Source organism: Phoenix dactylifera, chromosome 8 (assembly GCF_051530095.1).
Source record: "Phoenix dactylifera cultivar Ajwa chromosome 8, Ajwa_hap1_PhDact_Kaust_v1.1, whole genome shotgun sequence".
Classification (NCBI taxonomy): Eukaryota; Viridiplantae; Streptophyta; class Magnoliopsida; order Arecales; family Arecaceae; genus Phoenix; species Phoenix dactylifera.
Window position 1 is genome coordinate 4,722,433 of NC_143197.1, and position 14,895 is coordinate 4,737,327.

The 14,895-nt window shown below is 40.6% G+C and overlaps 2 protein-coding genes across 3 annotated transcripts; both read left to right on the forward strand.

The window, feature by feature from the left end:
* Window positions 1–490: 490 nt before the first annotated feature.
* LOC103702104 (Major facilitator superfamily protein) lies at window positions 491–5,316 on the forward strand. Of its 2 annotated transcripts, none has more exons than XM_008784401.6 (4): window positions 491–1,014; window positions 1,424–1,641; window positions 2,399–2,955; window positions 4,256–5,316. In XM_008784401.6, exons 1-4 carry the CDS (start codon window positions 912–914, stop codon window positions 5,133–5,135), a joined length of 1,758 nt encoding a protein of 585 aa, XP_008782623.2. In that variant the 5' UTR covers window positions 491–911; the 3' UTR covers window positions 5,136–5,316. The 2 variants fall into 2 exon arrangements, with proteins under 2 accessions (XP_008782623.2, XP_088558600.2); XM_088702474.2 differs by lacking the exon at window positions 491–1,014 and adding an exon at window positions 1,117–1,303.
* A 4,778-nt stretch (window positions 5,317–10,094) lies between these two features.
* LOC103702105 (peroxidase 4-like) lies at window positions 10,095–12,180 on the forward strand. The gene is made up of 4 exons (XM_008784402.6): window positions 10,095–10,369; window positions 10,458–10,649; window positions 10,754–10,919; window positions 11,573–12,180. The coding sequence occupies exons 1-4, from the start codon at window positions 10,157–10,159 to the stop codon at window positions 11,962–11,964; spliced, it is 963 nt and encodes a 320-aa protein (XP_008782624.4). The 5' UTR covers window positions 10,095–10,156; the 3' UTR covers window positions 11,965–12,180.
* Window positions 12,181–14,895: the final 2,715 nt, after the last annotated feature.

Here is a 14,895-nt window from a genome sequence, read left to right on the forward strand (position 1 = left end):
TACTAGCCGATGTGGGAATAAATTCAAGGCCCCTCTCCTCCCCGCAGCAGTCAGCATTCTCATTTTTTGTTCTTTTGACATATATTCCATGGCCTTGCCTCCTTTAATACACTATAATATGAAAAATTCTATTTCCAATTTCACAGTTCCAATAGAATTATCCTGACACGCTATCAATCACATCTACGGTAAAGCTAAAGAAAACGCCAAACCGATAGCGTGATTCTTTTTGGAGTGGGATTTTTATCAGCAATTTTATATCCTTTTCAACTGCAGTCGCCAAACCGACAAAAATCTTGGCCTTTTTTTCTTTTTTGTAAATAAAATCTTTGGATTTCCGGGCCAAGATTGCGCGGAGAGTAAGTGCTCTAATGTACGTTACCTTCTTCCGCACGTGCCCGCGAGTGATCGTGACTCTAGAAGGCATAGCCCGTGCACGTGAGAAGGCGAATGCTTGGACTAGATTATTTCTCCTATACCAATTGGTTTAGGGGTCATTGGGAACCACGAAAAGAGTCAAAAACAGAGCCAGAACAGCAGTCAAAACAGCACTTATCCAAGAGTTCCCTTGTATACCTTCTTGTTGCTTTCTACACCATCTGCAGTGCTAAAGGAGTGCATATTTAGAAAATAAGGGTGAGTAAAAAGCAAAGAAATTAAATGAAGGAAAAAAATGGAGAGAACGCGTACAACTCAATCGATTTGTTGCACGCCTATAGCTTATTTAAGTGACAAGCTCCAAAGCACTAGTTGTAGGTAGCTTCCATCTTGAGTGGCCTATCTTCTTCTTCTTCTGAAGAAGAAGAAGAAGAAGCTCAAAGGATATCACCTAGCTATCCCTCATCCAACTCCTAGACACGGCCTCGCATCTCTCTTTCTCATCACCAAGTCTCGAGTCCTCCCGGCCTCCAATGGAGAACAAGGGCTACACACAGGATGGCTCTGTTGATCTCCGTGGGAGACCGGTTCTTGCTTCTCGAACCGGGAGGTGGAGGGCTTGTGCCTTCCTAGTAGGTATATCTAGCTGCACCCATCTGCATGTATTCCTTATGTTATTTAGAATCACAGCAATTTTTTTTAATATAATCCTATCATGGTTTCTTTCTTTATTGCAATTATTTGTCTGGAACGTGTCTCCTTTATGAGTAAATAAATGAAAATACAACCGTGCCACTTGCACTTGGATTCCATGAAATATGTATATATCTTAGTTGAAAATTTATCTCTGTCTACCCATATCCTTCATATATGTTTGGTAAGGAGAGAGATCATGGGAGTTTACTTAAGTGGATAGTGTTGAATGGTATGGATCCTTGTCGTGCTTCTTTAGATTTGGATCTATGTGGCTACAAGGATACTACTGCAACTTTTTCCCCAAAATACCTTTATTGAACCTACTTTGTTTGTTGAAATGATCAAGCAGGCTATGAAGCGTTTGAAAGGATGGCCTTCTACGGCGTAGCCTCAAATCTGGTGGTCTATTTGACAACTCAACTACACGAGGACACGGTCTCGTCGGTGAGGAGCGCTAACAACTGGTCCGGTTCCGTTTGGATCACTCCGATCCTCGGAGCCTACATCGCCGATACCTACTTTGGCCGATTCTGGACCTTCACTATTTCGTCTCTCATCTATGTCTTGGTAAGTCATAATTGCAATTAACCAGAATTCAAATCAAGGAAATAAGCGTGGTGCACTAAGAACTTAATTTGTATGTTTCATTACCATCAACTGCTGAAGGTTGGATTGTGATCACGAGGAGTGATTTATTATTATTATTATTATTATTATTATTATTATTATTATTATTATTATTATTATTATTATTTTTCTGGTCGGGGACGGGCCTTGGGTAGGATGGAGATGATGATGCATGATTGGAGATGGAAACTTCATGAGTTAGTTCTGGTTCACAAATTTACGATCTTTTGATTAAATTTTGAAAGAGAATTAAGGGACTGATGGACCCAATACTATTAATTGTTCCATTCTCAGGTTGCCTTCGTTCCATCATCCAACTAGTTGGTGATAGTGAAAACCAGCCGATCGAACACGGCTACGGCCTCAGTTGCCTTGTCATCAGTTAAGCATGATGGGCCTTTTTTCCAATTAATGACATAGAATTAACAAGATCCATGACCAGAAATTTTTAACGTTGTAGCAAAAAATTAAGGCTCGGAAGTAGCATCTCATGAATTTCGTTTTTGGATTTATTCTTTTTCCTTTTTTTCAAGTGGCACCAGGCTCCAAAAGTTATGGAATCCCCGACAGTAGTGGCGAGATAATTTGGTGGGGAGTCCATGTCTCTATTGACCCATATAGTGCTGCTTTATCTTAATGGTCTGTGGGCCATCTTTAGCAACAACACTTTCACCCCCTCTTCCTTCTGTTCCCGCAGGGCATGGTCCTCTTGACCGTGGCAGTTTCCCTCAAGCCTTTCAGGCCAACTTGCACCAGTGGGATCTGCAACAAGGCAACGCCATCCCAGATTGCCTTCTTCTATGCGTCTCTCTATGTCATGGCCATTGGAGCTGGGGGGACCAAGCCCAACATATCGACGTTCGGCGCCGACCAGTTCGACGACTTCGACCCCCACGAGAGGAAGCTAAAGGTGTCCTTCTTCAACTGGTGGATGTTCAGTAGCTTCACGGGGGGACTCATGGCCACCCTTGGCCTCGTTTACATCCAGGAAAACCTTGGGTGGGGTCTCGGCTACGGCATCCCAACCGCAGGCCTCATGGTGTCCCTCATCATCTTTTACCTGGGCACGCCGAATTATAGGCATAAGGTCAGGAAGACTGAGAGCCCCGCGAAGGAGATAGCAAAAGTTTGTGCGGCTGCTTTCGCTAATCGAAGGCTTATCCTACCCAATGACCCAGCGGAGCTCTACGAGCTCGAGACGCAGCATTATATGATCACCGGAAAGCGCCGACTGCATCACACTTCAGCTTTCAGGTACGCTTTTCATACTTACCCACGGAGAGTGGTATTGATAGGTATGCTGGAACTTTGTCAATGTACTAACTTTGTCACGTAGGAGCTGTCGTCAATGTACTAACTTTGTCACGTAGAAAACCTTAGGAAACTTTACCCAGTTGCTGCCCAAATGACTACACCATGGTTTACGTGTCAGGTGCTGGTTTTTACAATTAAGACTGTTCTGTGTTTGTGATATCCAAAAAAAAAAAAATGGATGTGCTAAACACAACAGATATATCACCGATGGTTGACTTTGATTTATGAGGTATAAAGAACTATGAGTGTGACTTTTGCACTTTGGTACCATCTTGGATAGCAGCATTTTTTTTAAAAATCTTTATGATACACCGTATATCATGCTGAAAAGTGAACAAATATATTTTTGAAATAAATACGAGCCGGCTATCTCTGAAATGAATGGTGTAAAAAGGTATATATTCACAGTTGTGCAGGATTTTGCGGTAGGCAGCGGAGAGCTATCACTTTTTTTCTGAACCTCTAAGGAAAAAAAAGGTGAAATGTTATGAAGCACCGATAACTTCACCAGCTTGTCTGACGTGGTGCCGCATGAGTGGTCCAACGCGGACCTCAATCGAGCCAATACTATGCCACGTCGGCCAAGTGTTGCACTGGTAAGTTGGTGGCGCTATATAACATTACATTTATTAGGGAACAACAACGTGCTCGTTAATGGCCGACTAGTGGGGGACTAGTGGGGGTACGAAGCCATGAGCAGCGGCTAGATTTAACTATTTGAAACTTGAGTGGAGTCCAGTCAAAATTTAAAATTTTTAAATAGGATTGATTCTTAAGGCACTTTCCATCGGTTTTTATTATAAAAAAGTGCTGACTACAAAATGAATATTTTAATGAAAATCCTCTCTCGTAAAAATGCACACATAAAAAAAAAAAAAAGGAAGAACCTGATGTTTATAGAGAATATTGCTTGATAGTCTTGAATTTTTAAAATAACAACCAAGAGGAAATAAAAAAGCTAAGCCCAGGCTGTCTAAGTGTCAGGCAAATTGCATGTAAGGCTGATTATCGAACCACTTTGTCAAAAAATTTTGTCAGACCTCGATATGAGATCAAAGAGTACGAGTGCTGTAGTATAGAACCCAATTCACACTCTCGAGGCTCCGGCTGTCTCAAGCTTTACAAAAGCCTAATTTATTGGGCCTGGACTTGGGCCATGCCTATGACCACAGAATCATATTAATTTATTGAAAACTGTTCACTTAATCTTTATTAAATAATTTGTGATCTTTTTTGTTAGGTTTCTAGACAAGGCAGCACTGAAAGAAAGGCCCCGACCCTGCACGGTGACCCAAGTGGAGGAGACCAAGCTGGTGCTCGGCATGAGCATCATCTGGCTCGCCACCCTCATCCCCAGCACCATCTGGGCCCAGGTCAACACTCTCTTCGTCAAGCAAGGCACCACCCTGGATCGAAGCCTCGGCCATGGCTTCCAGATCCCCGCCGCATCTCTCGGAAGCTTCGTCACCATTTCCATGCTCCTCTCGGTGCCCATATACGACCGCTACTTCGTCCCCTTCATGCGGCGCCGCACCGGGAACCCCCGAGGCATCACCCTCCTGCAGCGGCTCGGCATCGGGTTGGGCTTCCAAGTTCTCGCCATAACGGTTGCCTCCTTGGTGGAGCTCGAAAGAATGCATGTCATCGGATCATACCATGTCAACGGCCCCAAAGACATCGTGCCCATGAGCATCTTCTGGCTACTCCCTCAGTACATCTTGCTAGGGATCGGCGACGTGTTCAACGCCATCGGATTGCTCGAATTCTTCTACGATCAGTCCCCCGAGGCCATGCAGAGCTTGGGGACGACGTTCTTCACCAGCGGGATCGGCGTCGGGAACTTTCTGAATAGCCTACTGGTTACCGTGGTTGATAAGTTGACGAGGAGAGGTGGAGGGAAGAGCTGGATTGGGAACAACTTGAACGACTCCCACTTGGACTACTACTATGGATTCTTGATGGCTATCTCGGCGATCAATCTCGCGGTCTTCATCTGGGTTTCGAGCAAGTACAACTACAAGAGGGAGACGTTGGAGGCGATGGAGGGGAAGGTGCTGTGCGTCGAGATGGAAGGGAAGCTCATGGATGCTCCCCCAAGTTCTCTAGGGTTGCGAGTGTGACAGTAATTACTTTTAAGCTTCTAATGGCTGTATAAGATGGATATGTGGGACTACGACCTTCTGTATAATTTCCTCTCTCCCCCTCTGTCAAGGTGCCCACCATTAATTGGCTGGTGCTCCGCTACCATTGTTAAGTTTGTTAGCGAAGTTGTCAAGTACTCAAATCCATCATTCCATGAAACAATTGGTGGCACTCCCTCCGTTAAAAGAATACAAGTCTTGTTGCACGCGCCCGCTTGCACGTACGCATGCTCACACGCGGTTGCAAGATTACATCTACGTATATATGTAACATTGTTCGAGAAAATTTGTGAAGGCCACAACACTACGCCACTTCTCTTTGATAAACCCGTCAAGACCCAAGAATGTGGCGTCCAATTAACGACTGATGCGATGTGTTAGTCGTTATGAATAGTAATAGGTTAGCAGGCCTATTAGGCGTAGCACTTTCTCACAATTTGTGTGAGACTTGTCACTTGTCAAGCAATTTTCTAGATTCGGTTATCTATGTACATGACTTATGTCACAATGAGGTTGGCTATGTAGGTTGTTGAGCTTCATGTAGTGTAAAATTCTAGTTTTCGAGCCACAGCGTTGCTGACGATCCACACCTGAGTTCAGCTCATGATGGTGTGACGGAGCCAAATTGACGATGGGAAGCCCGAGCCCCATCTAAATATAGGTATTAATTTTATGGGGCAATGAGAGAGGCACGAATAAAACCCAACACTAAGCGCAATTATAATGTGGGCTGTGGGCTTATCCACCAACCACGGCATCTACTTCTTTGTCTAATCCTTTAATAGTTTTACCAGTGCCAAATGTACATCAATTGTTAGTATTAGCCCAGATCCATCTCCTGCATGTTTACATGAAACTGCATGATTTCATAATCAAGATAGAATTTGGATACTTCTATGTTTTGTGATGAACTGGGGTTTCCAGTCCACTTAGCCCATCATCATCCATGCGTAGTAACTCCGTGTTGAGTGGCAGGCAGATACAGAGATGATGGGACCCATGGTTTATATGTCCTAACCTATTCAATCACCCACAACTAATCAATGCAGGAATACTGGATTATTGAACAACGTGAATTGGAGAAAATCTAGAGCCAAGCTGCAAGCTCTTCTTTCCTCAAAAGAAAAAACTCACAAGCTTTTCGTGCATGCCATGAACAAATTTGACCAAATAGAAGTCAATTTTAGCAGTAGCAGCCGACAATTTAGACTATAAACTAAAGCATAGCCCTATAATATTTTAAAGAGAAGCAGTACGTTAACAGGAGGCGGCCCTTTAAGCTCTTGTGATTACGAAATCTAAGGTTGAAAAGAACGTACATTAAGGGCAGCATGGCTTTTGAAGCGCAGCCATTCCCACTCTCAATTGACACGCAACATGCAACCAGAGACTTGGACATGATAGATTTTTATCCATCCTTCCTCTTTCTCTAGAACCTGAGCTGTACCTAAAATGATGGCTTTAGTGGAGTAGATTTTGACCGAATAGTCTTTCTACAACTCACAATAAGTATGTTTGGTGGATGAGGATATGGTCGACCCCACTTTATTTGCAATAACAATGGACATAGCATGAGATAATCTGCATGAAATGATGTGTTTTTGAAGACAGACTTCTTCTCAATCAGATAATTGGAGCTCTCAACTAAGGCTTCCTCTAGTGGACTGGTCTGCTCATGGCATTAGGTCTTGTAATTTCGTTACGGTAGGTATAGACTAAAATAAACTAGAAGGATGTGACTCTTGATCTTAGTCATGGGAAGAGTGTCTTTTTTCATGAAACAATGGTTGGAATCAAATAATATGGTTGAGATGGTGGCCAAATAACAACTACACCTAATTGACGTGCCATGTGTTTACTTTGTGATAAAGATAATGATTTTATCTTGACAAGTTTTTGCTATTAATTTTATCGAAATGTTTGAGGAGAAATGGAGAAAAGTTTTTTATGAAATTATTTCCAAGAGTGAATGAAATGAATTTTATTGCAGATATTTTGAGGTGTGGCTTCGAATTTTCTAGTGCTAGCTACTCCGGCCAATCCAGTTGAGCAAGTCTTTCAAGGGGAGTGCTAAGATAGCAAAATGTCATTCCTGTTCTTAATAGAGCTTGAACAACCCCATTGTGCTGTACGGCTGTAATGCGCTTTGAGGGGATGTGGTCATTTTTCAAAAGGAGATGACAACATAAAGATAGTACTTGTATGGCTGAAGGGGGACATTTCTAATTTTCTTCTAATAGATAATGGTGGTTATTTGAATGTGCGTTTTCTCTTGGTAAAAGCCAAAAGTAGAGTAAAAATAATTAAACAAAAAAGTACTTGGGTGTTATCTTCTTGCGAGAGACAACCTTAAGCAAAAGGTGGAGTACTTGTACTTAAGACAACCTTCTTTCATGATGTTAATCATTAGATTGCATCCTAAATCTTAAAGCACTTAGATCCTCTTCATTCATTTGCTTGCATAGATCTCGAAGCACCTATTGCACGATTCAATAGTGGATTTATGCGAATCCTTATCTCGCACAAAAGATATGACCCCCATCCCTTAAGCAAACCATTCAAGGTTCCTCTTTCTTGATGGATGCGAGATTCAAACCTGGATTATTGAATTCCACAGCCCAATGATTTAACTAAATGGACTAGTTGGCACCCGCGTATATGAGCTTTTTGTCTTTTTAGAAAGAGATGTGAGATGTTTGAAAAAAAAAAAACGTCTCTTTCATTTCGGTTGTTGGGGTTGGCTTAGAAACAATGGCTCGCATTGACCCAACTAGGATTTTCCATTCTCAGAGCTCAGATTCCAAAGAATTGGAGGCCCCGTAGACCAATTCTGATCAGATGACAAAGACCCAACCCAACTCGGGTTGGCCTTTAGCCCTTCAAAATTGATCTCTGATCTCATAACCCATTTTTGAACCTCCATGTCAATGTATATTGTGTATTGGAAAGGCAACATACCTATTCTACATGATACAAGTTAGTGTGTAGCCAAGCCCTTCCTACAAGAGTCTCATAGATTATAAGAGAAAGGATTGTAATAATTAGATTCCGAAACAAAATTGTTTGTGAAAGGTAGACTAAAACAAAAACATAGGCTATGCCAACATTAGGAGATTTGAGGGATCCACATCTTGGGAAGAACTTAGCAGGCCATGTGGCTTGTAATCTACAAGTCAATAATATTAGAAGTTCGAATCTGATTGGAACGGTCGGCAGATGCATACTAATTAATCTTTACATTAATGATTGTCCCTGGTTGAGTCCTCACTTTTTTTGCTGTTCTAGATTTGCAAAATCTTTCATGACTTGCTTGATATTAAATGTTAAGAAGTTACCTAACCTTGTCGAGACATAAACCGTCCTATTGCCATGTCCCCATCCATACCTTGGCTTACGTCGAAATGTTTCACTCTGGCCCGTGGTTGCCACTTGACATTTTGGTGGATTAGGTTTCTCAGAATTTAAGGCTGTACATGGCCGCCGAAACGACCAAGGAACGATTCAATGACACAAGGTTTCAGTCTTTCAGGAAATGGCAACTAATAATATCGAGTGCAAAGACTTTGAGCCTAATGCAAGTACCAAATAAAACCAACCTGCATACCTAACCATGCACTACTAATTGACTCTTGACCATTTTTTGGTTCTAACACGCATAGGAGTGCATACAAGCCATAGATGTGGAGGTTTGGATCAACCAGGCGCAGATCAACCACATAAGTTTCGCTGCTCGAGCTCATCTGTCTTCAGCCATGTTGACCTCGGCCTAGCTACTGTTTATCATTACAAATTGAGGGTCATACATGCTCAGCTTGTTCATAAGCAAGCCATTTTCCCCCCTCATTTCTCCCAAAAAAAAGAGGAAGCCGTTTTCGAAAAAATAAGCAAGCCTTACCCTGTGCCTCTGACTTGAGGTGCTGCCTTGTTTTCTAGTCCAATGAGCTTGAGTGAGCCATTTATAATGCCAACCTCATTATTCTTGAATTATTTGACTCTTACTCCTCAAAAAAAAAAAAAAAAGCTCTTTCGCAATCCTATGAGGTCATGGAGGACAATTAAATACTGAACTGAGGCTTTCCCTGGTGGTCACATCTCTATGCCATATGCTTATAGCAGCCAGAGGTCTTGACTCAGTCTTCGATGGTTTATCCAATTAACAGCACCTTAAATGACGATAGCGCAGGTGGATATTTCTCTCTTCCTTTGAAAGAGTGAAAAAAAAAAAAGAGTACTCATTTGACACCAAGATCCAAAATACATTTGATGCAAGCCAAACAGAACTCTGGTTCTTTTCGAGTTCATATATCAGAAGGAGAATCACCATCACATATCTACAAAAAGAAAAAGAAAAAGAAAACAAGGTAGCCACTCTGTCCTCATATTGACAAAGTGTGAGATACTTTGGCCTAATTCACATGACTTGCATGTAGCTCTCAAAATATCTACTAATTAGACCTCAACACATGGTAGTTCCTGAATAAATCTACCCTTCCTTAATTCCACAACCCAAGCTGATACAATCCACACCAAATGGCTAAAATTAGCCTAACTCTAAGTTACTTTGAGGATTCGAAACTTCGACAGCCAGCTATAAACCAATTATATCATCTAGGTAGGTTGGCCTCAAGATCCTTTGACATTTCCATCAGAGAAAAAAGGATTCACACTTGTTCTTCAATGGAGGAACAAAGGGGCCACCGTCTTTTGACAAACCTTTATCCTCACAGCAAGCAAACCGCGTTTTATTTATTTATTTCAGAAATAGACCATTTATGCACTTTCAAACATATCAATGTGAATGCCCCTTTTCTCCCCTTGATCCCATGTAGCCAGAAGTTTCACAATTAGGCTCCTAGATAGTGCCATGAACCTCGACACCAGCCAACCAACCCTCCCTTCCCCTCCTATATGGCTATATATATGTCCCAATATCCAGTATGCTCTCCACAAGCCAATTAAACATAGTCTCCTTCCATCATACATACTTGACCATCAGAGATATGGCTTCTTCCACCACCATGGCTTCTTTGGCACTAGCCCTTGTGCTCCTTTTCCTGGGGAGCTCCTCAGCCCAGCTCTCTACCAACTTTTACTCAAAGACCTGCCCAAATCTCTTCTCCACAGTGCAGCCGGTCATCCAATCCGCTATCTCAAGCGAGAAGCGGATGGGTGCCTCGATCCTTCGCCTCTTCTTCCATGACTGCTTTGTCAATGTACTTGAATGATCTCTAACTCAATTTAGCTTGTAATTAAGCTGCACTCTTTGCATTCACGAATAACAACCTTGCATGCTTGTTATAGGGGTGCGATGGGTCATTGCTCCTAGATGACACCTCGAGCTTCACCGGTGAGAAGACCGCAAACCCGAACCGGAACTCCGCCAGGGGCTTCGATGTCATCGACAAGATAAAGGCTGCGGTAGAGAAGGCATGCCCAGGGGTCGTATCGTGTGCCGACATCTTGGCGATCTCTGCAAGGGACTCTGTGGTCCTTGTGAGTAAGCTTGGATGCCTTCGGCGCAACCTTGCCATGCTCTGCTTCTTGGAATGGTTGATTCTAGCTTATATTCCTAATTGTATATGATGGATGGTGTGCAGCTTGGTGGGCCTAATTGGAATGTGAAGCTGGGGAGAAGGGACGCAAGGACAGCAAGCCTCTCTGGGGCCAACAATAACATCCCCCCTCCAACCTCAAGCCTCAGCAATCTCATCTCTAAGTTCTCGGCTCAGGGTCTCTCCGCAAACGAAATGGTTGCGCTCTCTGGTATGGCCCTCGACCAAGTCCACATAGATACACAACTGCAGCCACGTAGCATGCATGGAGTTTCTTGTCTTGTCCTTTGCGTTTTCTCTTTTTCCCCTTGTCCACTTCTTACATCGTATTCTTTGACGAAGGTTGTGCTTGTGATTGGGTGGCCCTCTGTTACTTCCTCTGCCCCAGAAACAGTCTTATTTTGCTGCAGTTCCATATTTCATCGCATAAAAAAAAGAAAAAAAAATTGCATTGTGACTCAATGTCAAAAGAGCTGGTGGACAGCTGATTGAGACATAAATCAACCATTTTCTTCAACCATTACTTTTGCACTCTGGCGTTCAAGTTGTAAGAAATTATGCTAGAAAGAGAGAAAAAAAGTAATCATAAAATTTATTTCTACTCTTTCTGGAATAGCTATAATTTTTTTTTCAAAATTGTTTTTTTTTTTTTTACCATTCGGCTTTTATTAAGAAATCTCTTTCTTTCTTAATTTTTTCATAATTGTTTCATAATTTTTCGTTTTTTTTTTTGTTGAAATCTCAGGAAGATCGAGAACTAAACAATTATATCCAATAATTTTGGATTAAAATTTGAAGTTCCAAAAAAAAAAAAAATTATGTATTTCCTTTGTATTATTGTTCTGAATTAGTTATCTTAAATAGGTGCGCATACGATTGGGCAAGCAAGGTGCACATCCTTCAGGGCTCGCATATACAACGACACCAACATCGACAGTTCATTCGCTAAAACACGGCGGTCGAATTGCCCGAGCACCTCCGGCAATGGGGACAACAACTTGGCACCTCTAGATCTCCAGACTCCAACCAGCTTCGACAACGATTACTTCAAGAACCTTGTCAACCAGAAAGGCTTGCTCCACTCTGACCAACAACTATTCAACAAAGGCTCCACAGACTCTCTGGTCAGCACTTACAGCACCAATCCGAGCAAGTTCAGCTCTGACTTCGTCGCAGCGATGATCAAGATGGGAGACATCAGCCCTCTCACAGGGTCCCAAGGGGAGATCAGGAAGAACTGCAGGAAGATTAATTAAGGGGAGAGCATGGGCTTTTCTACGTAACAGTAATAAACGTCATGGTTTTTGACTAGGATACAATCCGAGGACACGGTAGTGGTGAAGTGTGTCTACATGTTATCCTGAGAGTCTCCTTCCCTGTTTCCAGATGTGGTTTCCGTTCTTGTTTTGCCTTTTTTTTTCTGGGTTGCTATGTGATGGACATTAACTAAAGTAATTGTTTTATTTTGCCTATTTGTTTCTTTGATTTAAAGGTGTCTTCTAGCTCTACTTTCTTCCCCAAATGCCGAACTACCCTTTTTTTAGTTGATATTATCTGTTGCAGACCAGTCAAGTATTAGCCCAAAAGAAAATGCATCTCATTATTGGTAATATGATGACATATATAAAAAAAACATGATTAGGCTGGTTGAATGAGTCTGATGTCTTGAGCCATACTGACTAGGTGGAAGTTCTGACTAGCTTGGGCAGTTTTTTGAGTTTAAGTAGCAAAATACTTTGGCTAGCAAAATACATACATACAAAAGTATGTATGTATATATGCATATGTATGTGTGTATATATACATATACACATATATGTATTATTATATTATTAATACATAATATTAATTAAATTTTTTAAAATATAATATTATGTTATATTTTATTTTAATTATTTTTTTTAAAATTATGATTAAGGTTGAATTCAAATTCGAGTCCAACTTAATTGTTATTCAAGTTGAATCGAATTGATCTCGAGTTTTGCTTCTTCTTTTTTTTACCGGATCGAGTTCAGGCTTGAACATCAAGGCTCGATCAATCTTGAGCTGAGTTTTGAGCCCAAGTATTTTAAATTGAGTCAAGCTACTTGGCTGACTCGGCTCGGATCAATTGCACCCCTAGGTGGAAACATTCGCCCCTTATCACTTAGAAGAAAGACGTGGATGAGTATTTGGGTGTTTTGAAGTCCACTTATAGACTGGGCGGATTGGTCGTGGCCCATTAGTCCTTTATTCGTTTGACCCAATTGGGCCGCGGGCTTGCTAAAGATAATCAGGGTGGACCACTTGTTTGCTGAGAAAAGGTAAAATGAACTGGATGATGAATTTAACCGAGTAACCTTTAGAAATTTCTTATTCCGATGATATTGCTCTCTTATTTATTTCTTCCACAAGTATTAAATGTTACAGTTGTTTGTTACTTTAGCCATTATAGTTCATTCAATTCAAAAGTTGGAATCCGCTTGAGGTTGGGTTTGGTATTAGGTGGAGCATGAATTGATGCAAATTCAAGTGTTTTGATACATGAATCTTATGATATAATTATTCAAGCATATGAAACCATATGGTTAATATACTTTTCTTCCACAACAGAAAAGAAATTAAAAAAGAAAGAAAAAAATGAAGAAGTATCTGATTCTTATAGTCAACTAGCACTTTGGCCATAAATCCACGTAACTGCAAATTCTCCATTAGTTATTCCTTCATTTATTTAATTAAATTGATTAGGCTCGCCTAATCTTCTCTCAAAACAAATCTTCATTAATAAAAACACATGAATGTTGCAGCACTAGGGAACCTAGTCAATCACCATCCTATGTTGATAACAGTCTAGGGTTGTCCGTCTTCAATTTTCCTCCAAGTCTCCTTAACTTATCCCCCTTGTATATGTCCAATTCAACAATGGCATAGGAATTCTTCAAGGATGCCTAATTCTCTCAAGTTGGTTAGTGGGATAATTATGTAATTGAGTTGTGAAATATAATTAAAAAATATATAATGGAGATGTTACTATTGTTAAATGAGGGAAGTGATGCAATATCTTGGGCATAAAGGGATTTTAACAAGGTAACCAATGGGTTCGATTTTTACAAATAGCTTATGATCCGGCTGTGGAGAGAAATTTTTTTTTTCAACTCATTCAACTCAAATTTTTCAAAAAAATATTAGAAAAATATAGAAGAATTACAAAAGTAAGGTTTAAATCCCTTTTTCTTCATGATAATCTAAAACCGAGGTACACAACCTCTATTTATAATGACAAGATCCATTCTTGCACAATTCAAATCAAAATTTTCTTTCTAGTTCTAATCGAACTCTTTTCTAAAATAGTATTGACTAATAGAAATAAATTTTAAAAAGCCAAAATTCTTCAGGATGTACATTTTAATTTTTAAATTAACTCTGCTTTTTATCACTCTATCTAATTCTTCTTAAATTGGAAGATACGTTCGATCAAAGTCTCACCTAAAAAAAACCGATTTAATCGACATGTTTCAAAGCCCAAATGATAGAATTTAGGTTTGAACGCTAGGGGCATCGCCCCTAAAAGATGGGACATTACGTCATAGATTTAAAACAGTTACCAAATAATAAAAAAAAAATCTCAATCGAACATTATATGATCAAATTATGGCCTCTAAAAGTTTGGCTCGTGATTCGACTTTTTAACGTGGCGGATCTTGTTCCCAAACCTTATCCAATCCTACCTATAGTTGCCAAAGTGGCCCACACCAAGACTAAAGATTTTTCTAGATCAACTTATCAAGTTGGTCCTATTTCAAGATTTGGTACATGTCATACGTTGACACAACATATTAATTAACATCACTCATACATGTAAAATTTGTTGATGTGAAAAAATTGTACCCCATATATATATGTGAGCTAGTTAGCGGATATTCTACATTCAACAAATTAGCCGAGAGAGAGAGAGAAGGCATGGAAGTATGTGGAAATCATGTTATTTTTTGTCCTCCATGGAACGTAATTTTCTTTTTTTTTCTCCTCTCTATTTTATTTTTCTTCATTCTTCCTGTTCTCTGTACGTGTGTCGACATGTGCTAGAATGTACTCAAATTTAATTTATTAAAAATGAGATGCCGTTTTGACCCCAACAAAAAAGAAAAAAAAAAGCGGCATGGCCACCCAAATCGTGGAAGGACATTTTTGAACCGCAAAACTATGAC

Bases quoted from the DNA above. Each gene is read 5' to 3' on its own strand.
- LOC103702105 (XM_008784402.6), top strand. From the start codon at position 10,157: ATGGCTTCTTCCACCACCATGGCTTCTTTGGCACTAGCCCTTGTGCTC. The intron at 10,370-10,457 runs GTACTTGAATGA...TGCTTGTTATAG, and splicing joins TCCATGACTGCTTTGTCAAT to GGGTGCGATGGGTCATTGCT. The intron at 10,920-11,572 runs GTATGGCCCTCG...TATCTTAAATAG, and splicing joins CGAAATGGTTGCGCTCTCTG to GTGCGCATACGATTGGGCAA.
- LOC103702104 (XM_008784401.6), top strand. From the start codon at position 912: ATGGAGAACAAGGGCTACACACAGGATGGCTCTGTTGATCTCCGTGGG. The intron at 1,015-1,423 runs GTATATCTAGCT...ATGATCAAGCAG, and splicing joins GGCTTGTGCCTTCCTAGTAG to GCTATGAAGCGTTTGAAAGG. The intron at 2,956-4,255 runs GTACGCTTTTCA...CTTTTTTGTTAG, and splicing joins CATCACACTTCAGCTTTCAG to GTTTCTAGACAAGGCAGCAC.